Here is a 24,203-nt window from a genome sequence, read left to right on the forward strand (position 1 = left end):
GTGTGTACATATGTGGACATGCATATAAAATCAAATGCTTGGGGCAAGAAAAAAAAAAGAAAAATGGAGAATGGTTTCATTTAATTTAAAAAATACTGGTTGAGGGACATTACAGAGAAAGGACAGGGACAGCAGTAGGACACCATGTGAGAGAGAACGAGAGTGGGAAGGGAGGAACCACTACGTGTGGTCCCATGCTCTGCTTTCCTGATACCCTACTGAAATCTGTCAGGAGAGACTTTCTTGGTAAGCCCATCCCTCATGGTGCTGCTGCCAAGAGCTCTGTTAGAACGCAAGGAGCCACAGGGGCACTGAAGTTGTGCTTGGCACATTTTTTGGTGTGAGGAGTGCCCTGAACCTCACGTGTGTGCCACCACTCTCTTGCTGTTGCTGGGTTTGAGGTTGCTCAGGCTTTGGTCTATGTCTTTTTCCTTTGCTCACACATGCTGCTCACAGGAAAGGAGCTGCACAACTGGATCCCCACGCAAGGGCGGTAGAACCAGCCACTCCTCAGTAAAAGGAGTAAGGTTATAGTTTATTTTGTGATCTGTGGGCATGGCCACTGCACATAAATGAGTTTTGGCAGTGAGTTGCAATTCAAGATAAGGAATTACAGAGGAAGAGATCATTTGATATATTTTTTGCAGGAAAACCAAAAGACTTGCAAAAGGATTTGAGATGCAAAAGGGCAATGTCTTCACAGACAAGTTCAGAACATGCATAAAATGCCAGAGTAACAGAAAGTGTGGAATTACTAAAAACTGGCTAATTAAGCTATAGATTATTTGGGGTATTACATAAATATTCTTCTATAACACAGTCACAGCAGTTTCCATTCTGTTTCCTTGTCCTTGGAGCCTAATTCTGGCTGAGCAGTGCCTGGAGCATACCACAGGTCCTTTGGAGTAGGCTCTTATTATTACCTTATAACTTTGCTCAAGTATATTGTAGTAAATAATTTACTAGTGCTAGGACTTAGGTGGATTACATTTTATAAGGCAATAACTTCTGTTCTGAAAGTGCAATTGTTGTGGATGACCTCAACAGATAGGGTGAAGGAGGTCACAGGATAGTATAATATTGTAATTTAGCAGAACACCAAGTATTGTTTTATGCCTTCAAATGCATCCCAATTGCACAAAAGACTGGACAAACAATCCCAATTGTGTAATGTGGTGTTGAGATATTATTTTAGTCAAGCAGCAGGAGCAGCTGGTAAGTACTAATGAATTGAAAATTGTATCATTTCAATGGCATGGCATTAAGGAAAAAGCTTTGTGGCCTTTATGGTACAAAAGGTGAATGTTCAGCTGCACACTCAGCTTCAGTGAGTGACCTCAATTACAACCAGGCATCACTTCACAGATAGACCAGCATTTTCTGTGCAAATTTGTCAAAAGGCTAGTGCTACAGAATTAGGGAGAATTCTCTCTAAGAGGAGAGGAAGGCATTTATGGGGGATGCAAGTTTCTTGAATTCCTGATCGATAGTATCCCAGGGACAAGGATCTGGGGAAATGTGTGCTGCTTCTCATCCTTGTCTTTTCTTTGGACAGTGACTGTGCACAAATACCATATTAGTTCTTGTTGTTCAAAGTCAGCAATTTCTTTATTTATCCAGTGACTGTAACTAAAACCATCTGAAAACCAGTTAGCAGCTCACTGCCTGGTGCACGTCACGCTGGTAAACACATGGAGCCAAATACCTCGGTTGCGATTGTCTGAATCTGTGGAATTATGCCTGGATTTCCTTCCACTTACAAAGCAGAACTTTCAAAGATGAGGTGAAAATGCCTAGTAACCAGGGTGACACTCAATCCTACTCCTGAAATAATTGTTTTATCTTGATATTTGCAGCTGCAGGTGCAAACTGAGACCTGACCAAAAAGCCTGCAGACTTGCTTTTCACTGAGCAAAGCACCTCGGGTCGGGCAGACTGGTGTGGCTTTGTCCAGTCCTTGTACCCATAGTGATCTCCAAATAGCTTATCTATCAAAATTACAACAACTAGAGACATGTCTGTGGTTAAGTGGCTAGCATAAACTCAAGATCAAAGAAATATACCACCTCACGTACCTGTTTACATTAGGAAGATTTAAGTTGAAGTTCTCTGTTGATACTAAAAGCTGGGAAGGTCACTATGTCACTCGTAAAAGTTTGACCCATGCGCATTAAAGTAAAATATGATGGTTTTCACAAAAAAGTAACAAAAAGGCTCAAAGTCTAATTCTGCTAATCTTAGTCATATATCAAAAGTTGCATTAGCTTATGAACACTTCTGGCAGTGGAAGAGGATATAAAAATGATCTATTGAATACAAGCAGTTTTTATTCTCATGAAGTCAATCTCGCACTTACGTGAAAATCTCATTTCCATAGCAGCTTAAGTCATCTGAAACTGGAGGATTTTATTCCTAGCCCAACATTTTCAGAATTATTATCAAATTTAATTTACTCAGCAGAAGCATTTAGCATACGTAGTCTAAAGAGGAAAACACAGTGTTAGGTTAGGTGATCTAAATGTTTAAAAAAAAAGGTTCGATCTTAACTGAAGCTAAGATAGTGTTTAGCTAATTGGTTACATACTAAATGGCTGTAGAAGAATGGGGTGCAGTCTCTAATCCAAACAATATTCAGGTCTGTAGTAATATTTCCTCTTATTATGGAATATTTATCTATATATTCACTATATATTTATATATTCATTACTTACTGGAGCCTCTTGTTTTTTCAGGTGCAATTGCTGGGATTGTGGATCAGCCGATGCGGAATTTTCAGCGAGTGTCTGAGGCCCAAGCTTCTGCTGGGCATAAAGCCAGAGGGGTCATCTCGGGTGTGGGGAAGGGAATCATGGGCGTCTTCACGAAGCCCATTGGAGGGGCAGCTGAGCTCGTCTCCCAGACAGGTTACGGTGAGTTTCATATTTCCAACACCTCCATTCAAATTTTAAAATGCTGTTCAGATACAACCTACTATGTCTTACTTATCCAGCTCAGTATTGTGTGACTTAGAGAAAGGTTTAGAAATGCCACCGCTAAATACTTACAAATGCTCTGCTGGCTTTCTGAAACACCATCGTGTTGTGCTTCTCTCTTGTGTTACTGATCAGCGATGCGCAGCCACAGAAACAGAGAATGCAGAAAGCATGAAGTAATTCTTGGAATACAGTAGAATTAGTTACAGAAACATATGTGCTTGAAAAATAGTTTTTGACATAAAAGGATTAGAGCAACACTATGTCCAATTAGAGTGTTATTTTGAGATTGCTTTGTTATGGCAGGGAAAGAGTTGGGCTATCTCTACACAAAGAGTGAGTTACATTCTTGGGAGAAAGAAGTGAGTCATGTAGTAGGAGCATCCCCTTTAAACTGGAGCTTCATGAGAAGACAGTCCTGTTTTCAGATACATGGGTAACCTTAGAGCAACCAGAGGTGGGGTTTCCAGCTAGACTGAGCACTTAATGGCACTGGTGCTAAATTCTTTCAAATTGATGGGAACAATTCTGGACAAGCAGAAAGTGTAAAAGATAAAAATAAAATATCAAAATACACTAATTTATTTGTCTTCAGTATCAGTAAATCACTTTCATCTTGAATATTTAAGAAGAAATGGTGGTTGGAGGCAGTCAGGGAAGAGAAGCAGGATATTGATAGAAGGACAGTGTGTCAATAATTCCACCTCACTAATTATACCAGACAAACCTTGAATATTTAAGCCTTTAATCACTAGCAATATTTATGCTTGTTGTGTTGACTAAAATATGAGTAGTTCCCGTAGAGCTTAAGGTTAGAATGCTTCCTACAACATCCACAGCTCATTCCATCTAGTAAAAGAAATTATGAAACAATTATTAGAATTCTTTCAAATCAACTTTATCTTGTTTGTATGATCATAAATAATAACTATTCTCCTGAATTGCACACCCCATAGGTGTAAAACCTGTATCAGCAAAATCAGAAGGTTTTTTCTGTTGTTGGCTGTCTCTGTGTTGGCTTTGCAGCCCAGGACATTTTAATTCTAGATTTAATTCTGCTGCTGTCTTTATCAAGAAACTCATAGTAGTAGAGGGATACTTTTCATTGCAGATATGGTATATAAGACATCATGTTTTCCATGACCATGTGACAAAAGGAGTTAGCCAGGAAAAAACATAAAACTATATCAATAATAGTTGACAGTGCGTGAGAGGAAAATACACAAGAGTTCAAGTAACTCTTACCCACAACTGGATTGGAAGTGGGACAGTGCCTCTTGGGGGGGACCAAGGGGTGGAGGACCACACAGAAATAAACACATGTTCTCTCTGTCTCCATCTGTAAATAACATTTTCACTCACATAATGCTGAGAACCTCGGTAAGCCAACTGTTACAATTGGGATGCTGCTTTTAAGTATTACCATCAACATGTGTGCTAAAAATTAAAGGGTTTTTTTTCATTGCTGATGTTTTGTTTAAATTATTATCCATTGTGTAAGAGGGAATCTAAGTTATTGACACCCTTATGCCTTTGGAATGCTTAGACAAAAGAAAATCTCTTAATTTATTTGTAAAGAAGTACATTTGTAAAAGAGTAACTTTGCACCAAACCATGTAACACTAGTGCTTGCTGCATAACCTACTCCATGTCTGTCATGTAAAAATTTTTAAAACTACTCCATTTGTGAATTTTTTTGTATCCCACACATTCTTTCTGGTGACCATACCTCATCATTGAATGTTTATAGGCCATCTGAATCATACATACTGTATCATCTTCAGCTCTGGAGAGTCTCTTTAGAAACCTGCTTAACTGCTGCTTGTAGTCTCCATTCTGTGCTGGCACTAAGAAGAATTCACAATAAACCAGATGCCCCAGGAGATCTCATAAATGTACACGGATCTGTGTTTAACAGCTGGATTAAGTAACTGAACATTTAAATGCAGGCAAACTTGCCTTCTAATTTGTACCAATTGTGACACGTATATGAAAGTATTTTAATATTAAGCAAGAAAGTTAACAATGGTCTTGATTTTTTCTACATAAATCCTAAGTGATGTGTCTGATCCTGCTCTGAAGTGATGGCTCTCAGGAGTGTTATGTTTCTCCTGATTGCAAGTGTAGAGCTGATTCATGGAACACACAGTGGGGGTTTTTTTGTTTCTTGCTAAAGCGAGATCATGGGGGTTAAGTGCACAACTTTTGCATTGTAATATTTAATGAATTATCTTGACTACAGCTTCCAGAGGTGTGACATCATTTTGGATCTGCACTGTTTTATGAACTGCTTTAAACAGATGACATCACTGCAACACGTAACCGCGTTGTAGAAAACAACCACTAAAAAACCTGAATTCTCTTGCCCACAGGTATTTTGCATGGAGCTGGACTTTCTCAGCTTCCCAAGCAGCGCTCTCATCCAAATGACCAACATGTTGAGCAGGCTCCAAACAGCCACGTCAAATACGTCTGGTAACATTATTTAGACAATTGCTCATTTTTACATCCATTGTTTATTAATAGGTTCTGGCCTCTGGTCAAATTAACAGGAAAGGCTTCCCTTGGAAAGGCTGAGTTATGGCAGTTTGTTTAGGAACATTAAACACAAAGGTAGTGCATAGAAACCCAATCTGCAAATGATGGGCTGCTGATCTGCATCCAGCTTTGAAACTACAGAGCTGATCTTTATTTAATGGTATTCAGTGAGTTCTTACTTATTTTATCATTGCACTGAGCCCAAGAAAAATACTGCACATCTCCAGAAACAGCTGTTAGTGAAGATAGCTTTATTTTCTGCACTGAATTTCTAAGCCACTGCTTAGGGTAATTTTTCTATTATCAAGGAAATAGGATGGGAAATAGGCTAACCTAGCACAGATATTAGGCCAATTCTGCGGTGAGTGATTGAGGGGTTTTGATAAGTAACAATTTCACATTCATTCTTTAAATCTGAAGTCTTACATCTTTCAGTAATGGAGTTTTGGAGACGCTCCCTGGCTTATTTTACATCCATAGGTGATAGCTACAGGCTTAAGTAAAAACAGTGATCAAAATAAGCCCTGGAGGATCCAGTGCACTACACTAACTAATTCTTTTTTTAATCTTCTTTTTCTTTTTTTAACCTGATAATTCAGGAAAATGCTGCAATCTCTGGGAAGGCCAGAGGTTCATATGGCCTTAGATGTCATGATTGTGAGTGGATCAGGCCAGCAGCATGAAGGCTGCTTGCTGCTCACCTCAGAGGTGCTCTTTGTCGTGAGCATCAGTGAAGACACACAGCAGCAGGCCTTCCCCGTGACTGAAATCGATTGTCTGGAAGATGATCAGCAAAAAGATCTGCTGAAGGTGCAGCTAAAACAACAGAGAGTGCCTTCTGACTTGGAGGTAAAGACTTGAGTACCTTTTCCCTTCAAAGATGAAGTTACACTGATGCTGGTGCTTTTGGCAGTGGGAATACTCACCTTTGGGCTGGGAGGCCAGAGGCTGAAGTGCCAAACCAGGAGATCTGCCCCTCATAGTTAGCTGTGTTTCCCTTTGGATGAAAGAAATGTGTCTGCTCCCTTCTATCCTCTTATTGATTGTGATATACGTTATCTATGACAGAAATTTTCTGAGGGGAAAGGTAGAGGAAGTTTGAGTTCTTGGTAAGCACCACCTCTTTTCTGAAAAGGTTCTCATGGCTACATATGCACGAGGTGTTCATTGTTTGGCAAGTCAGCATTGCACCCTGTGCCTACCAGCTCCCAGCAGAAGCAGTTCCTTTTATTCTTCTGGAAATTCTGGTAACAGTTCAGTGGTACTGGTGTTCCTTTCAGTGTGCTTTTATTTTGTCTCTTCTAGCACAGTGGTCTTGTTTGGCTGTATATACTTCTTAGATCTTCCTTCTGCAAATGCTAGCTTTAAAATGGATTAGTCCCTCTCTGAGATTGGATGCACCAAGTGTTTTCCAGTAAGAGCATAAACACTTCATGTTAAAAGATGTCTAAGCCATTTGAATACTGGGGTTTTTTGGATTAATTATCTTCTTTTAATGGCAGAAGAATGTTATATTTTTACACTTTTGGGAAACAATGTTTATTGTATTAAATTCTCAAGTAGAATCATATGAGAGAGCATTTCAAAAACGAACATGCATGTCCCAGTTTTTATAAAAGTGTGCCAGGTAGTTTATAGACTGCTATAACAGTAATTTCTGTTTCAAATATAAAAAACCCCTGAAATATGAGGTGTGACAAAAAGTAGGAGCACCTTCAGTCAAATCCTAACTTTGCTGAAGTCACTGAAGAGTTTTGCTGTCGATTTCAGCAAGGACTTCATCTGTGTCGTGACAGCACTTGAGTATTTTTGTGAAAGCTTTCTTTAGTGCTGAATTCTCTATTTATATTTATTGTCTTTCCACTAACCTCAGTCTCACAGAGAACTGTTGACTGAAGTTGCCTTCTCTCACCACAAAGCTACATGAGGGATTACTTAAATTGTGAAGCAAATGGGCAAAGCTCAGCCTTTTTGTCCCTGAGTGCTGAGTGGTTGGTGGAGGCACACATCAGACTGTCAGAGTCCAGCCTGTCCTGCTCAGTCCAGAGCCAGTCCTGAAGGGAAGAAGAAGAAAAGTTGTTTTCACTAAGGCACTGGATGCACACAACCTATCCTAACCCTAACTTTAGCACCAGCCCAGATCTTTTTTTTATTGTCCTGGAGTGTTGTCTGGCATCTGGTTTTCCGAGGGGTGAGGAGAAGGCTGGTGCTGTGGGGGAAGGGCAGCTTGCTGCAAGTGGGTGATGAAGGGTGCAGAGGGTCTGCACCCTTGTGTAGGATTTATGGGCAAGTGGGGCCCCTGAATGCACAGAGCAACCCTGCATGGCACATGCAGGGTCCAACGTTCCCACACTCGTAGCATCCTCCTTTGGAGGTACTGGACCAAACACATCATTGTTTTCTGAAGTTCTGGATGGAAATATGGGAGTCCTACTCAAGTGGTGCAGCAATGCAGCTCTAGGAGCTGTAAGCCTTGAGCCCAGCATCTCTTTTGCTGATACAGCCTCTTGAGAACGCAGTGAAAATGTATGGCATGGGAAAAGCTGGGAAAAGTGCCTGTGTCCCAGGTGGAGCCAAGTCAGGGATGGCAAGACAGCAAAAGCTGAGTGATGCTGTACAAAACAGACGTGGCAAAACATTCCTTCGAAATGCAGATACTGACACTGAAATTCTTGTAAAAATTTAAAGAAATGTGCTGTGAAGAAGAGCAGTTGAAAGAAACAGAGAATAAAAAAATTTGAATTTTTTTATGTTAAGGCAGCTAAGGCAGCTACACAATAAAAGATTCCAAAAAATACAGTTTTAGTAATTACGTGGAGTGTTTTGTAATGAATATTTGCTGTGTTTTTTTAGTGGATTGGGACATGTCATACTTGGTGATTTCCTTTCTGCAGCTGAATCTGTTGTCTGGGTGTCATGTGCAGCACTGGTGCTGATGGGAGCCAGAGCTTCCCTTCAGCTTCCTGACAAGAGCTGCTGCAAAGTCTTCAGGTGGGATTAGGAAAAGGAACCTTAGGAGGAACAAGTTGTGACTTGCAGATGAGCAGCCTCTAAGCTGCAGAGTGATGCCTAAACAGGCACAACTCCTCAGTATTAATAGTAGGCCATTGTGTGGCACTGAATGTGTCCTCAGCTGAAGTGCAGACATGTCTGTGCACGGTGGCATTTGCAAAGATGGCCTCAATTTTTAGCTGGAAAATGCCCAATCAGGTCAACCAAAATGTTATTTTGAGTTTAGCAAAACAGAGCTAATGTTACCAGTATAAGTTATGTCTATTTTTCTGATTAGTTTAGTCAAAGATGCTAGAAATAATACAATGAATTGAAACATTTAATTTCAAGGCTATAAAAATCCACTTTTTTGCATTACTGCTCACAAAAACAATTGCCAAAAGTTTTGTTTCAGCTCTGCCCAAAACAGTTTCTCTCATTCCCTCTCCTCAACTTCTTGGAACAGTTAAGAAACAAAACATGAGTTATTCTACAGCTGTAATCACCAGAGATGTTATGGAGCATATTTTGAGTCCTTCAGCAATAGGTTTGCCTGAATCCTTCTTCGCCTCCACAATATATAACTTAATCCATCTGGATAGGAATAGCCTGGATGGATTCTTAAAAACTCTGGCACTGACAAGTTTGTTATTGAAAGGGAAGTATTAATTGTATTTGGATTATCTTCCAAAGTAATTGAGACACTGCTTGTTTCCAGACAGATGTCAAACTCAGAAGTCCTGCTCTTCCAGCTGTTCTTGGTATAGCTCATAACATCAAGAAGACAACAAAAAATTGAAAGGCCCTGGAATTTCAGATATTCCAGATTTTTTTTAATAGTCCTACGTGTTACCATCTTTCAAGCTCAAAACCAATCTTTGGATTTCTTAAAACAACAGAAAAAAACAATCCTAAAGAGCTGGATCTCCTTAGTTAGTGTGCACAGAGAAGTAGATCAGTGCTACACACCCATCTGGACTGCACAGCACAGGTGTTGTAGCTGCTGTGGAGTTAGAATTGCTGAAGGCTTATTCATTATAAACCATAATGGGAGGAATTTGAGAAAAATACTGGAGGTTTAACCCAAAAATATAACTTTGTAGTATGAAGGGACATGATAGCTGCAATATTTCTCTACGAGGTGCATTAAGCAAGCCTTGATCAAGTTTTGAATCCTTGAGTGATCTGGATATTAACATTGTAAATGTTCAAAGAAGCAAGTGAGGGCACTTAGTGACAATCTTAGGTCCCATTTAGGAAATAAATGTAGAATAACATCAATTCCAAATTTTTCTTGTCTTGAAGATATAAGCCAAACTGAAGCTGGCTACAGAAGCAGACACTTAGTTACAGATGAAGTCATCTAAAAGCAAGCAGGGTCCCAGTTACTTTGGAAGACCATCCAACCATAGTTAATATTTCCTCCTGAACAATTTTGCTGTATCTGTGGAAAATGGCCTGGGGCTTAATGAAGAATGGGTTCACAAAAGTCAATGAGTTGGGATACCAGCACCATTTCTGTCTCCTTTGGTAAGCAGGATCTTCTGGTCAATGTGGAGGCAGAACCCAGCTGTCCCTGGGCTTACCTCCCTAGGAGAAATCAGGAAAAAGCGTGAAGCCACCTACATGCAAAATTTACCCTGTAACTTAAAATCCAGTTTACATAGGTGGCACTCCAGCATATTTCTCTGCTTTCAACTGCTGAAACAGACTGAGTGCTGAGGTACTTTCACCAAAGTCGTGGCTCAGACACCGTTCCCCACCGTGAGCTGGGAGTCTGCTGCAGCACTCTGCCTTCTGATTTTCCCTGCCTTAAGGTCGTTTATGGAAACAACCCTTTCCTCTGCCCATTTCATCATTTCTGCTGTTTCTAGGCACAGGTTTCAACCTTAAACTTCTGAGCTTGTTCATGAGCCTGCTTCCTTTAGCAATTTTGTGATGATGATTGAAAACAGGAGTGTTTCTACTCGCTGAGCAGCAAATCCATCTCCAAAGGCATAGTAAAAAATCCAAAGGGGACTTTTTTCATGTGAATGTGACACCTGTCACTATCTATCAATCATATTAATTCTTTCTTCAAATAAGCAGCAGAGTATTTAAATGAGTCTTGCAGTCCAGAGACATGACAAGAGATGATTGTGGATGTTAAATTGAATCTAATGGCACTGTTTGAAAATATCATTCTATCTAGCAAGACCTGTAAAACTCCCTGAAAGACAGGCAGAAGATAGCAGTCTTTAAATCTTTAGCATGGTGTCCAGCAAGAAAATTTAAATCCTACAAAAATCAAACTGGTCAGCAATTCTCCAAGCGTAAAATAAGGAAGCATCAAACCCTAGCCCTATTATAGCTGCTGCCTTTTCTCTTCATCGTAATATTTTGGAACTAACTTCTATTCTGAATGACTTAGCTTATCATACTACTGTATTATCCATGGTGGGATTTCTGAAATATTTTTTTGAGACCATGCAACCAGCTTGGTGCCTGCTTGTTTGCCTTCCCTTCTCAAGCTAGTCGTAGCCATCCTCAGCTTCTTCAAAAATAAGGGCACAGCAGATTGATCTTCCAAAGCCACGTCTGCCCACAGCTTTTCTGGATAACAGTTTATCTGGTTGCAACCATATGATTGATTACAGTATTTGATTTACTGTATTTTTTCTCACTAGGGTAAGTCATTGCATTCCTCTTGCTAGGATCTTAAACAACCTATACCTATTTCAGCCTGCAAAACACAGATCCCTTAATGTCTTCTCCAGAAACAAAATGCCCAAATCATCTTTAGTAAAACCCTTTTGTTTAGAAAAATGTCCTTGTGTGAATGGGTTTTGTTGCCAGAAGCAGATGGATATATCCTGCCATAGAACATTCATCTGGAAAGTAGCTTCTAGTCTTCATTTTAAATGAAGTAAGTTGAAGACTAAAATATTTTGGCTAAATAGAATTTCTGTATGATAAGCCTTGCCAAGAGCTACTGACATTTTTCTAAAAGGGGTTTCAATGCCTTTGCTGTATACAAGGAGCTGATCTGTTGTAAAGTTCTACTTTTAACCAATTCTCAAAAGATACTGCTTAAATTTTCTGTGGCAAGTTAGTGCTTCTCAGAAGTCCAAACAGCAGAGGAGAGGACTAATTCACCAAGGACTCAACTATGGGAGAACATTCATGATTTAAAAAATCCTTTAAACTATTTTAAGATTTCAGGCAGGCAGATTTTATTCAGAGAAATGTGGAAGTCATTGTCCTTGCTGCTCAGCTCAGTTACCATCAAGCACTCAGTAACTATTGTATCTTCTGTGATTCCAGGCCGAGGGCGCCAGGGAGAGACTGTCGGAGCAGCAGTACAACCGCCTGGTGGAGTACATCACAAAGACCTCCTGCCACCTCGCCCCCGGCCCCGCCGCAGCGCCAGCCCCCCAGACCCTGGCTGCTGAACAGCCCCTGGCTATTACAAAAACCTATCAGTATGTAGTTGATCCAAATTTCGCCCAGGTATTCATTAGCAAATTCACCATGGTGAAAAATAAAGCCTTGAGGAAAGGATTTAATTAAGTTATTTCTGGTGTGTGTAGTAATGCCGTACCAGTTTGAAAGCAGTGCTTTCTCTGCAGTAACCTACATCAAGTAGAGATGCATGCAATTTTTGAGGAGGTAGAAATTGATAACAAAGCCCAATAGCTTTTCTAATCTTGACAACATTCCTGCTTCCTAGCCAAAATACTAGTGCTGGAAGGAAAGTGTTCTGGCAAAGGAATAAAGTGAGAAGGAACAGCCTTGGACTACAGCTTAATCAAAATCCTTTTTCTTTTCAATAACCAAAAATTAGAGAATGGGGGAAAATTACATGCATACGGACGTTTTTACCACACACAGAAATGTGTATCAATACCTCTATATCTTATTTTAGGGTCTGCCAGTTTCTGTTATAAACCAGGTTTATAACTCAGCTGTAAAAACTTGCTCAAGGTTGGGCCTTTCCCCCCACACCCACACTCCCCCAACATGTGCGTCCTGAGGCAAAACATTTTCCCCCACTAAATCTGAAAAACCCAGTGTGGCTGTTTTAAGTTACTAGTGACAGCTGGGTTTTAGCACCACTTTAACCTTAAAATAGCTTCCTTTATTTGAGTGAAGTTCTGCAGGACATTAGTCCATAATGTAAACTAGTGCCTTTGTGTGGTTTGGAGAACAAAACATGAACTACAACATGACTTTATTTTTAAAACTGTCTGTATACAGAAACTTTATTTTATCCACCATCAAATTTTCAAAAGTACTTTCAATGTGTGTATGACTGTGCATTGTCTGCTCATTAACTGGAAGCCAGTAACATGCAGTTCAAAAATGTAAGAAACAGAGCTGTCTCCTTAAAATCTCCAAGCTCAATGTAACCCAGATGTGCAGGTGCTAAGTACACCTTGTGGGGTCTTGCTTATTTCTGATCTGCCACCACTACATTGTATGTACTCCCTCCCGTCCCAATTCATTTTATGCTTATCATCTTCAAACTGATAAAAACAGGAATATTTAGAAACGTGACCTTTCAAATATGTACTAAGCAAAGTGAGATTTTTCTAAAGTTGATTGGAAACTATGGACCCACAGGCACCAATTGCATTAATAGTTAATGATGCCATCACAATACATTTACAAATATATGTTAAACACCTGCATTTCTTGTAGTAGACAAGAAATCAATCTCTGGGCACAGTTAGATGACTTTATAAACCAAATTTGGCTATGGCAGTTTCATTTCAAAATCAAAAGCTTACTTGGTTTCCAACTATGCGTGTTAACTTTTCTCTCCTTTTCTATATGCTTACCAAAATGAATTATGTCTGGAGATTCCTGAACATGGCTGGAATTGGAGTCAAAAACTGGAATAAAATGTGATCACCATTTGGAGCATATGCTTTATAGTTAATAACTTCTATGCATACTTGATATGACCAAATGCACAGGAAATAAGAATGTAGTAACTGCGATATTTTTCTCTTGAGTTCTGTTTTGTTAAAAGGTATTTCTAAAAGCTGTGTCTCTCATCTACTGAGAGTAAAGGAGGCTGGGGTCTGCATTGTCCTTTTCTGACTGTGAAACTAGCCCATCCATTATCAACATTTCATACAATGATTTAATAACTTAGTCATTGTTTAAATAACACTGTTTAAAAATGTATATGTATATACACACATGCGCTTCATTCCTGAGTATTTTATGGAAGTTGTTTAATACTTCTAATTTTGCATATTGATGGATAAATTGTAATATAATTAAATTGTTTAAAGATAATAAAGCTATTCCTGTAATACTTGTTCTTGTGAGCTGTTTATTCATTTGGTTAGAAGGTGTAGGACAATGACAAGACTGATGTAGGCAAGCTTCATGCGGGCCCCATTAGATCCCAGTTGGTCACTGGACTTTGTAGTGTACCAGAAAATGCAATAGATCATGACAATACTTTGGAAGTAAAAACTGGTGACTAGCTTGCCAAAAATGTGTGCTGAAAAGTTTTATGCTTTTGTGACTAACTGAATCAAAACAGCACTGTACTCACCATTTCAATTAGACTAATCTGTTCCTTATTTATGGAGTACACAGACAAGCCAAGGGGATGCAAACACACCTGTATGAAATGAGGAACAGCAGTTTCATTTCTAAACGTTTGTAGATTTCAGCCGTTTAAGATTCATTTGTGTTTTTCCTGAATTACATTCTCCTGGAATAAACACTTGCTTAAATTACACTTTTCTTCAGTGAATAGAGCTGCATCTTTACTGCATTAGGCAGGTTCTTTCTCCCCCTTCTGACCACATGTATGGAAACGAGTGGGGACAGCACATAAATCAACCTCTCCTACATATGAGCTGTGTGAACTATGAAAACAAAGTTGTCCAAAGAGCAGCTGCCTGTACTTAGCTGCTAAAGCAGTGCAATGTGTACTCTTAAAACATGCCTACTCTCATAACGCTCTTTAGACCTGGAGAGCTCACAACTTCAAATCTATCTTTTTAGTTTGCTTCCAGAACAATCAATCACTCCTCAAACACTCCAGAATAAAGTAAGCTAGCCAAAAAATTTGAAGCCATAGTCAGGCAAGACCTTTCCCAAAGCAGTTCAGGTCAAATAATTCCTTTTTATATATCATTTCATACATAAATATAGCAAAAACCTTCAGACATTTGGGATAATCTCCAAGAGCAGCCAAGCATGTTTTTCAGCTCTGCATCTCCTAGAAACAGAATGCCCTGTAACAAGCAACTGATTAGGGCTGAACTCACAGGTCTTGTACTATTATACCCACTCCAATTCTTTGTATGATAGAATTAGGTGAAGTCTTGCTGGCAAAGGAAAAAAAATGTAAAAAGGAAGAAAAAAAGAAAACTGGTGGGTTGGAGCTGATTTCAGAAAAGCAGGTTAGGTGTCCAGCTTTGCACTCCCTTCCTACTCCAGAGGAAAGCAAGCTGTGGGTTGGTTGGCATTGCCTGCTTAAGGGAAGTACTTGCCTTGCATCCAGTGTGAAACCAGGCTGCATCCAGAAAGCAACCATTGCAGCCTGCAGACTCCCAAAGCACAGCCACAGAAGTTAGAACTCAGCTTCCTTTGTTAAATACATTTAGCCAGAGACATCCCTGAGCTCGCTGTATCTGTCAGAAATTGCCTTCAGTCACAAAACTCTCATTTCTTTAAATCACATGAGCTGGTAGCTGAAGGAACACAGACTGCAATAACTGCTGCTGGCTACAAGAGTTTAAAAGAAACTTAAGAATTTAACAGTGAATTAATTCAGAGCAACTGTGAAGAATACAGGGCCTAGACTGACAAGGGAAGTCATGTCTATTAACCTGCACACCTGGCAGTAGCAGATTTCTTTGCCTCTGAAGCTGTCAGTAAGACTGAAGACCCCTGGCTATTTAAACCTGCAGACAGGCCTGAGAAAATGTTAGTCAGTACTTAATGGCATACACTGTTTATACTATACATTGGGAAGATAAATGGAGATCATTTGCTATTGTTAAGCTCTGGTTTACATTTATAGGAGCTGGGGTATTTTGATTACTAGATGGTTTCCCCAGCATCACTAATGTCAAATTGTTTCTTTGCTTAAAGGAAGCACTGTCTGCATGGGAAGTTTAAAGAAAATCCCACGTTGCTCTATAAAATGTTCTGGATCACATACATTACTTGTGTGCTTTCATTAGTCCAAATGTTGTTCAAGGATACCTATTAAGTGTTAAGTAGTTAATGATCCATGTAAAATAATAAGAGTTACTCCAAACAGGATTTGAACCGAAGACCTTCAAATACAACACAGATGGCCTAATTTGTCATGCTGCTTCATACAAAGACTTCCTTCCTTTCCTGCAGTCAGCTTTTGCCTGCTCTCCTCAGTGTCATCATTCAGCAGACGAGAGCTGCAGCCCCAGGACCTTCTTCATCCTGAGCAGCAGGCAATGACAAAGCCTGTTCTCACTGACAGCTTACCAGGGCCCAAGGCACAGCATCGTGGTGCCTCAGACTGCTCAGTGTAGCAGGGATCCAAACCATGCTTAGCTGACTACTTCCAGATATTAAAAAGATGATACATGTCTAAAAGCAGCGTGCCAAGATTTTTATTACCATAATACAATATTTACTTTGTCTGCCTGTACCCCCTTCCCTCTTGTACATCAATTAGATGGGAACATGCCTGCAGTTTGGAGTCATTTTCCAATTAGAGTAACTAATACACCATGTGTAGGAACGGGCATTTGCAGAGTCTGTAAGTCTTGCTGTAACAGTTTGCTGATGTGAGAAGACAATACAGTGATGACAGCAGACAAAAAGACAAAAAGGTTGGCTGGTGTATTTCCAGAATTTCTAGCCAAATTCTTTTGTATCAAGGTCAGCTCACCTTGTGAAGCCAGAGGTAACACAGACCCCTCCACAAATCCATCCTCTCCCTTCCTGCAACATCTGTCCTCTTGCACGTTCCCATAAGCAGCTGGGACAAACTAGCTGTCACTGCTTAGGGATATACTGTGCTATCAAACGTGGAATTCGGCCAAAAGAGAGATGCAAATAATTCCTGGAGGAAAGATGGACTTAGTCATCTTGAGAAAGTTCTGAAGACTTTCCACCCCTCTTTCCACCCCCCCAGTACCTGAGCCTTTAAGTATTTCTACATTAATGAAGAGAACCAAATGTCACTGACATAAGTTATTTTATTTATTGAGTTGCATTAGAGCGTGCCATGCACTGTGGTGCATTGCACTTTACACTTCAGTGAACAAATAAGGTTCAGTCATCAAGTCTTCTTGAAATGAAGGGAATCTGCAAGACAAAAAAAAGCCCATTAAGTTATGATGGACAAACTTCATGCTCCAAGTAAAAGTATTAGAATGTACGAATGCAGAGCAGCAGAGAGAAAAGTTTATGTGGTAGTTTAGTCTAGAGGAATTCCCCGTTATTTCCTGAGCCTGAAGTTTCACACACCCTTCATGTGGCAAACAGAAGTGAAACATGGAACAAATCAAGAGCTGGAACAACACTGCACAGCACATCAGATCCACTATACATGCTGCACTGGTAACTGAATCAGCCTTGCTAAGGCTGCAGGAGAAAGGAATGCAGCTTTCAGAGAGGAGCCAGAGAGGAAACAAGTGGTGCAGGCAGCCTACCAAGGAAGGAAGAAAACCAAATTCAAATTGCTTCTCCCCATTATACTGAACACAATCCAAGACCAGCTGTGCTCCATGACAAGAGTCTTGAAAGTGGTTAGCACCAAACTCTGAGCTTCCCCCTTTATTCCATGGCTGAGCACACAGCAGATGCCAGATACTCCTCACATCCATCCCTCCTCCTGCCCACCCGACCCCTGTCTCAGTTCTGGGCTCAGTTCTGGCTTCACAGAGAGCATCCAGTGAGGTTCAGCCACTGCCACATACAGCACACACTGCAGGAAACTGGGAGATGTGGAGTGTGCATGGTCCCTGTAACCTTTAGGTAACTACACCAACTAAAGGCTGAAAATTCAAAATAGCTAAGATTTAAACTTCTGAGGCAAACGAAAATGTCTTCCATCTGTTCTGGGTACTTGTCCTTCTTCTACAGCCTTTACAGAACATTTGAAACACTGGCATTGTTTTCCCCTTCCTCTACTTTTGTATTCAAGTGCAGGCACAAAAAAACCCAACCTCTTTCTACTATGAAAGAGTGAAAAAATGTCTGTTCTTACATAAACAGGCTAAGGAATAAGAAGCATCAGTAATTCAAACAAAATCACAAAAGAGGATTTCTTTCCCTTTTTTTTTTTTTTGAGCCAGTACAATTAAGAAATGGAAAAATTGTTTAGGAAACATTTAACTTTAACAGGTGCACACAATGTGCAATTCTTTTTAAGCTGCCAATGGGAACACAGGCTGAGAGTGAAGCTCTATTTGTAGAGAAATAAATCCTACTCATGATTTGAATTAAATATTCAACATGCATCCTTGCTGATAGTGTTTGTTTCAAATGATTTTACCACCAGATGGCCCTTCAGAATACAGTGATGAAGGCCACCTGACTAAAGGATGTAATTCCAGTATCTAAAGAAGTTTAAAAGTGACTATAAAATAGCCAAAGGACTGAATCAGAGGCAGAATTACCAATATTTAAACCAGGTAAATTTATAATTTCATTATTTATGTTTGTTGCAGTCCTAGCTAAAGAACACTCACGAAAAAAAAAAAAACCCCAAAACACTACCAAAAGCTGGGACTGATACAAGGACTTTTAACCTTTTTTCTAATTTTTTAGAAGAGATGGAGCTCTGAGCTTTTTTATGAAATTGTGCTAAGCAGGAACCAGATAGCTGCAGATTGTCACAGAACAGAATTCAGTATTCATAGTGTTAAGTACAAATCTTTTGTTCAATCTTGCCTGTTCATGCAAACAAGCTGAGAAAATCCAGCTGGCCAGGATAATTAAAGCCACAGATTATCACGTAATGATCACAATATGAAAACATTCCAAAAGAATGAAAAACTATCATTCTAGATTAGTCTGAAGTCATTTTAGGAGAAGCAGAGAACTCAATGTAAAAAATTTGCAACCAAGAAAGGGGGAGGAACTCTATTGAGTTGTCACATCAGCTTGTGCAGCTTAGTGAGTGCAGTTATTAATAACTACAACACAGCTGAAATCAAGACTTTTTTCCTGGGGTTACTAGCAAGGGAGAACAAAGCTGGGTAGTCTTCCTAGAAAAGGCAGTGTCAAGTGCTTAAAAAAGAGTATTGTGAACAAAGTTCTATTCAAGCTTCATAAAATATGGCAAAAATGTGATTATCAGAACACAGAGCTGTATGCCACTGTGATTTTTATACATATATATATAGATGTATATAGATATATTTCCCCCCCTCACCAAGTTCAAAATAGCAAATGATATGCAGAAGCTGTCTCTGTTTCTTACATTAAGATGTATGCTATGAGAGAGAATCAGCCTCTCCATTTTCTCACTCACTGTACCACCACAAGTATGTAAGCAGAGGATACAGACAGCCCCAAGTTAAGCAGTTCAAGATGTGACAGCATGAACGTAACTGTGGAATCAAGTCTTGGAGTCCAGCATTAGAGCTTTGTCTCCTCTCCTGGTTATGTGAGGAGGGCAAAGGCCTGGCATCATCACTCTGTCTCCTGTACCCACAAGTTAAACAAATTACACAAAAGGTATTCAGGAGCTTCCATCCTGCCTTTATTCCCCAGACCCCAGTTCTCCTGTTTCTTCCATTTTTATTACCCAGGTCTCTTGAGTGCAATTTGTACCCCGTTTCTTTGCAAAACCCTTTCAAAAAAAAAAAAAGGAAGCACAACATCTCCCTGAAATGATCTCACTCCTGTTGCAAGGCAGTGCAGCTCAGCAGCTGCAGGTGCAGCTCACCATCACTTGGCTGGAGCACTCTCAAGCACACCAGCTGCTTTCATGGCCTCAAAGTCCTTCATGGGATCATAGTTTCTGTAGAAGTCAGCATAAGCTCGTTTCCTGGGTTCAGCAACTCCAAACTGGAAAGTAACACACAGAAAATTAAGGTTTGCAAAGCTTTATGAACAAATCTTTCTTCTGTTAGTTCCATAATGTCCATCAGTGGATATTCATCTAAAAGCCTTTAGCTCCAATTATTAAACATTCCTTTGTTCCTGTTAAAACCCAGTCAGGCTGCCTGATCACTGGGCAGGAGAACAAACGTCTGCAGTAAAACCTCACAAGGTCACACATCCCACTGCCAAGATCCAAAGCCACTCCATCTGTGGGGATACCAGTGTCCAACGCCCTCCCTGCTAGTGGGTTTACACATAAAACATGTCACCATGGCAAGCTCTGTGCCTGTGGGCAGCTGCAGAACTCCAAATGAAATAAAATGGCATCCTACCCTGAAGGCCACGTGTGAGCTGCCCTGCAGCTCAGCTGCATCTGGTACAAGACTGCCACGCCACTCTTACCAAGTCACCAACACAAAAAGACACAATTCCCATTTCTGGGACACCCAGTCACCTGAGGCACAGGGATGTACTCAAAAAGCTCCCAAATACTTGAAAAAAATTCCAAGGTGGGTTTGTAGAAGAGCACCTGACATGGAGCAAAGTAAAAGGCTGCTGAGATCCCACACTGCCTGCTCTGACCTGGCCTGGCACCTGGCACAGACTGCTAAAAATTACAGTCCAAGTCTGAGCACAAACAAGCTTGTCTACCTCCCAACAGATGTGCTAAGTACCTCTGTGAGCTTGTTGTTCCTGACAGGCATTTGTGGCTCTGAGAAGTGGTGAGAAACCTGAAATTAACTTCATTTCTTGTCACTTTTGTCAACAACTTCCTGAGCACTACACATGCACGAGTTGAAGGGGAAAACCAGGATCCAGCTCTTCCACAACAATTCACCCAGTGTTGTTTGCATGTTCATGTATGAGATCCAAGAATTATTTCATAAGAGCACTCAAGAACAAGCTCTTATCTTCATCAGAAATCAAACCTGTCAGGGTGTTTCTGCAGAAACATCATGCTCCATTTCCACACAACACCTCAGGAGTGAAAACAGAAAGACCACACTGGCTCTTCCCACACTGATATCTTCAGTGTGAAGGATGAGTTTTCCAAATTGCTCTAGAGCAAGTTTCCTGAACAGACCAAGGCACAAACTACCTGCAGTTCATGTGCATCAGCTGTGAATGGTCAGGAGCATTTTGGGACAAGGAGACTCAAGGTGGAGTTGTCAGGAATTGCCTGACCCCGAGCACACAGCATGAATCAGATTATTCACATCACTTCTTCAAGTGCAGATTAGGAAGATTTATTTGTGCTTTGGAAAGATGCTTACAAAAATACATTACTAAACCTTTCTGATGAACAGCTCAGCCCAATCTCAACAGAAAAATATTATTAATTCTTTAAATATTTCAATATAACCGAGTGACTAGAGAGCCCACCTTGTACAAAGTTGCACATCCCATGGACACCAGAAATGCCCCCAGGAGGTGGAACTTCATCCTCCTGGCCAGCAGGCCCCTCATCTGGGGCTTGGGCAACAGTGCAGCCGACATGCTGACTGGATTTCCTGAAAGAAAAAACAAACAGGAGAATTGTGCGACAAGCTCTACTTAAAACAGTTTTCGGTACCACAGAAAGGTCATTCTTTTTGTATTGTGCAAAAATTGTCCTCACGGTACAAGCAACAACGGTCCTGCGTGCTTGACCTTCCAATGAGAATATTTAAGGGACAAAAGTCAAGGACAACCTATTTATGACAGGATTCTGGTTTACGTTCCTACACTCCTCACCCCCATATCTGGGGAATCCAGGCTGGCCTTCCCTGTTCTCACTAATCCCAGGGTCTCCCCGCAGGGTCTCCCCTCCCAGCCCTGCTGTCCTGCTGGTTATGTCAGAAGACACTCCGAGCAGCCCCGGGACGGGCCGGGACCGGCCCCGCAGCGCTGCCCGCCCCAGGGCGCCCCAGCCCCGCTGCAGCCGCCGCCGGGCCCGGCCCCGCCGCCCTCAGGGACGCGCAGAGGTCACGGCGCTGCCGCAGGGCCCCGGGCGAGCGGGGAGCGGCCCCGGGGACGGGGTTGATGAGGGAAGCGGGAGGGAAGGCGGGGAGCCCGGAGGAGCCCGGAGGAGCCCGGGGAGCGGCGGGAGCCGGAGGAGCCGAGCGGGAGCGGGAGCGGGAGCGGCCTCACCTCAGAGCCCGCCAAGGTCCGCCCGCGCCGCCGCCGCGCTCCGCTGCGCCACCCTACCGCGCATGCGCGGGGCAGCGCCTACGGCGGGCGGCGCGGGTCAAACCGCGTGTGGGAGCAAAGCGCGGGATCGGTGGTGTCGGGAAGGGGCTCTGGGAACACCGAGTGCAGCGGGGAGCGAACAGCTCCGAGCCACACACACCCCGGCACTGCGTGCCAAGGGCAGGCTTGCCTGAAACACACCCAGGGGCGACGACACCGCCACCTGCCTAGGCAGCACATTGCAATGTCTGTTCAATCATGTTTGCTGTGAAGAAATTCCTCCTGATGTCCAAGCCCAGCCACCCCTGGCACAGCCTGGGGCGATGTCGCTTTGTGCTGTCCCTTGTACCCTGGGAGAAGAGCCCGGCCCCGCCTGGCCTCAGCCTCCTTAGCTCCGGGCTGAACAGCCCCAGCCCCAGCAGGACTTGTGCTCCAGGCCCTTCCCAGCTCCGCCGGCCTTCGCTGGGCCCGCTCCAGCTCCTGAACGTCCTTCCTGAGCTGAGGGGCCCGGAGCTGTTCACGGGTTCACTCCAGTGCAGAGACAGCCCTGCCCTGCTCCTGCTGGCCGCACCATTCCTGGTGCAGCCCGGGATGCCACCTGGCTTCTTGGCCAGCGGGCACACGCTGGCTCATGTCCTGGTTCCTTCTTCTGTCTGAGGTTCCTTCCCACCAAACCATTTTGTGATTCTGTTGAGAGCCATGGGAGAAAACCGAGTCACGCACTTGAAGGGTGGCATTGCTGGGCCGAGGCACTCAGGCCTTTATACAGAGAGTTTGCCAGGAATTATTGGCCAAGCCTAGAAAGAAATGAAGCCATTTGTAATCCTTTCTAGATGTCCCTCAGACAGCTTTTGTACCTTTCTTGGAAATGAGGAACATGTGCTTTGCCCATGATTTCCACTTAATCACCACCTGCACATGGAATTGTCATTTGTGTTCCTGGGGAGTCTCTGTGGGATTTACACCAAATGCTATAAATTCTTGCCTTGAAAAAACAAGTCCCTCCTGTGCAGTGAGGCATTCATTCATGTCTTTTTCTCCCTTGCCAAAGCCAGTAGATCCTGACATCAAATGAGAGAGATGGACCCTTAAAACTGAAGAGGAGTTGCTTTTTCTACGATGGGATTAAGAAGAAATAAGTGTCAGTAGAAAATTTCAGAGGGAAATCATACAGCTGTGGCTACAAGCTGGAAGAATGTTCTTTGCAATAGCAGTTTGAATAGATGCAATTTGGACAACATTTTCTCAAACTGAAGAAAAGTTTGTTACAATAGTTGAGACCAAAATGAAGAATGTCTGTCTAAGAGTTTTTCCCATGTGGATTAACACAAAAACCCCAAATGTTAATGATGTCATGCAGAAAGAATGGCAAGATGTATCACCAAGGGCAAATCGTGCAGATTTGGTGGCCTCCATAACAGGGTCACAGCATTGGTGGGTGAGGGACGAGCGACTGACGTTATCTGCTTGGTCTTGTGCAAAGCATTTGACACAGTCCTGCATGACATCCATGTCTCTGAACTAGAGAGGTGTGGATTGGGTGGATGAACCACCTGGTGAATGAGGAACAAAGGAACTGGCTGGATGATTGCACTCAGAGCTGTGGTCAGGAGCTCAACGTTCCAGTGCAGACCAGTGACAAGTGCTGCTCCTCGGGGGCCAGTCTTGGGACCAGCACTGCTTAATGTCTTTGTTGGTGGCATGGACAGTGGGATCAAGTGCACCCTCAGCACTGTCCTCTCCAAGCTGTGTGGTGTGGTCAGCACACTGGAGGGAAGGGTTGCCATCCAGAGGGATCTGGACAGGCTTGAGAGGTGAGGCTGTGCAAACCTCATGAAGCTCAGCAAGGCCAAGTGCCAGATCCTGCACCTGAGCTGGGGCAATCCCAAACATGAATACAGGCTGGGCAGGAAATAAGAAGGGACACTTGCAGATGTTGATGGATAAGAAGCTCCCCATGAAGCAGCAATGTGTGCTCACAGCCTGAAAACCAACCACATCCTGGGCTGCATCAAAAGCAGAATGGCCAGCAGGTTGAGGGAGATGATTTTGCCCTCCTACTCTGCTCTGGTGAGATCCCACCTGGAGTGCTGTGTCCAGCTCTGGAGCCCCAGCACAAGAAAGACATGGACCTGCTGGAGTGAGCCCAGAGGAGGCCCACAAAGATGGTTAGAGGGCTGGAACACCTTCTTGTCTCCTTTGGAGAGAAGAATTTGAGATCTTAGAGCAACCTTACAGTGCCTAAAAGGAGCTTACAAGAAATCTGGAGAGAGACTTTTTACATTTGACATATGGTGACAGGATGGGGTAATAGCTTTAAACTGAAAGATGGCAGGTTTACATTAGTTATAAGAAAGTAATTCCTTACTGAACTTGCCCTCATGAAAAAGACAATGCAAAAGTAGTTGGAATAAAGGCATGGCAGGTTTCAGGGCTACTGTCATCACAGATAAGATATGAGTAATTTTCCTGTAAACA

General features: G+C 42.1%; 2 protein-coding genes across 8 annotated transcripts in view; one reads left to right on the forward strand and one right to left on the reverse strand.

The window, feature by feature from the left end:
- Positions 1-13,806, forward strand: part of VPS13B (vacuolar protein sorting 13 homolog B) — a 426,582-nt gene extending 412,776 nt beyond the window's left edge. For all 7 annotated transcript variants that reach the window (XM_064392805.1, XM_064392810.1, XM_064392794.1 and 4 more), the window contains 4 exons: positions 2,733-2,909; positions 5,345-5,447; positions 6,110-6,359; positions 11,805-13,806. In XM_064392805.1, the coding sequence (XP_064248875.1) occupies positions 2,733-2,909; positions 5,345-5,447; positions 6,110-6,359; positions 11,805-12,050 (776 nt within the window). In that variant the 3' untranslated portion in view covers positions 12,051-13,806. The remainder of the gene's footprint in view (positions 1-2,732; positions 2,910-5,344; positions 5,448-6,109; positions 6,360-11,804) is intronic.
- A 2,875-nt stretch (positions 13,807-16,681) lies between these two features.
- Positions 16,682-21,812, reverse strand: LOC135282776 (cytochrome c oxidase subunit 6C-2). Its single transcript, XM_064392853.1, has 4 exons — positions 21,687-21,812; positions 20,940-21,067; positions 19,399-19,520; positions 16,682-16,808 (listed from the first exon to the last, which is right to left on the reverse strand). The coding sequence occupies exons 2-3, from the start codon at positions 21,051-21,053 to the stop codon at positions 19,401-19,403; spliced, it is 234 nt and encodes a 77-aa protein (XP_064248923.1). The 5' UTR covers positions 21,054-21,067; positions 21,687-21,812; the 3' UTR covers positions 16,682-16,808; positions 19,399-19,400.
- Positions 21,813-24,203: the final 2,391 nt, after the last annotated feature.

This window comes from Passer domesticus, chromosome 1 (genome assembly GCF_036417665.1).
Source record: "Passer domesticus isolate bPasDom1 chromosome 1, bPasDom1.hap1, whole genome shotgun sequence".
Lineage (NCBI taxonomy): Eukaryota > Metazoa > Chordata > Aves > Passeriformes > Passeridae > Passer > Passer domesticus.

What these genes read in the sequence shown, in the direction of transcription:
- LOC135282776 (XM_064392853.1), bottom strand. Translation starts at nt 21,053, where the DNA reads ATGTCGGCTGCACTGTTGCCCAAGCCCCAGATGAGGGGCCTGCTGGCC. An exon ending in GATGTGCAACTTTGTACAAG is followed by an intron (nt 19,521 to 20,939) that starts GTGGGCTCTCTA and finishes GTTACTTTCCAG; the next exon opens with TTTGGAGTTGCTGAACCCAG.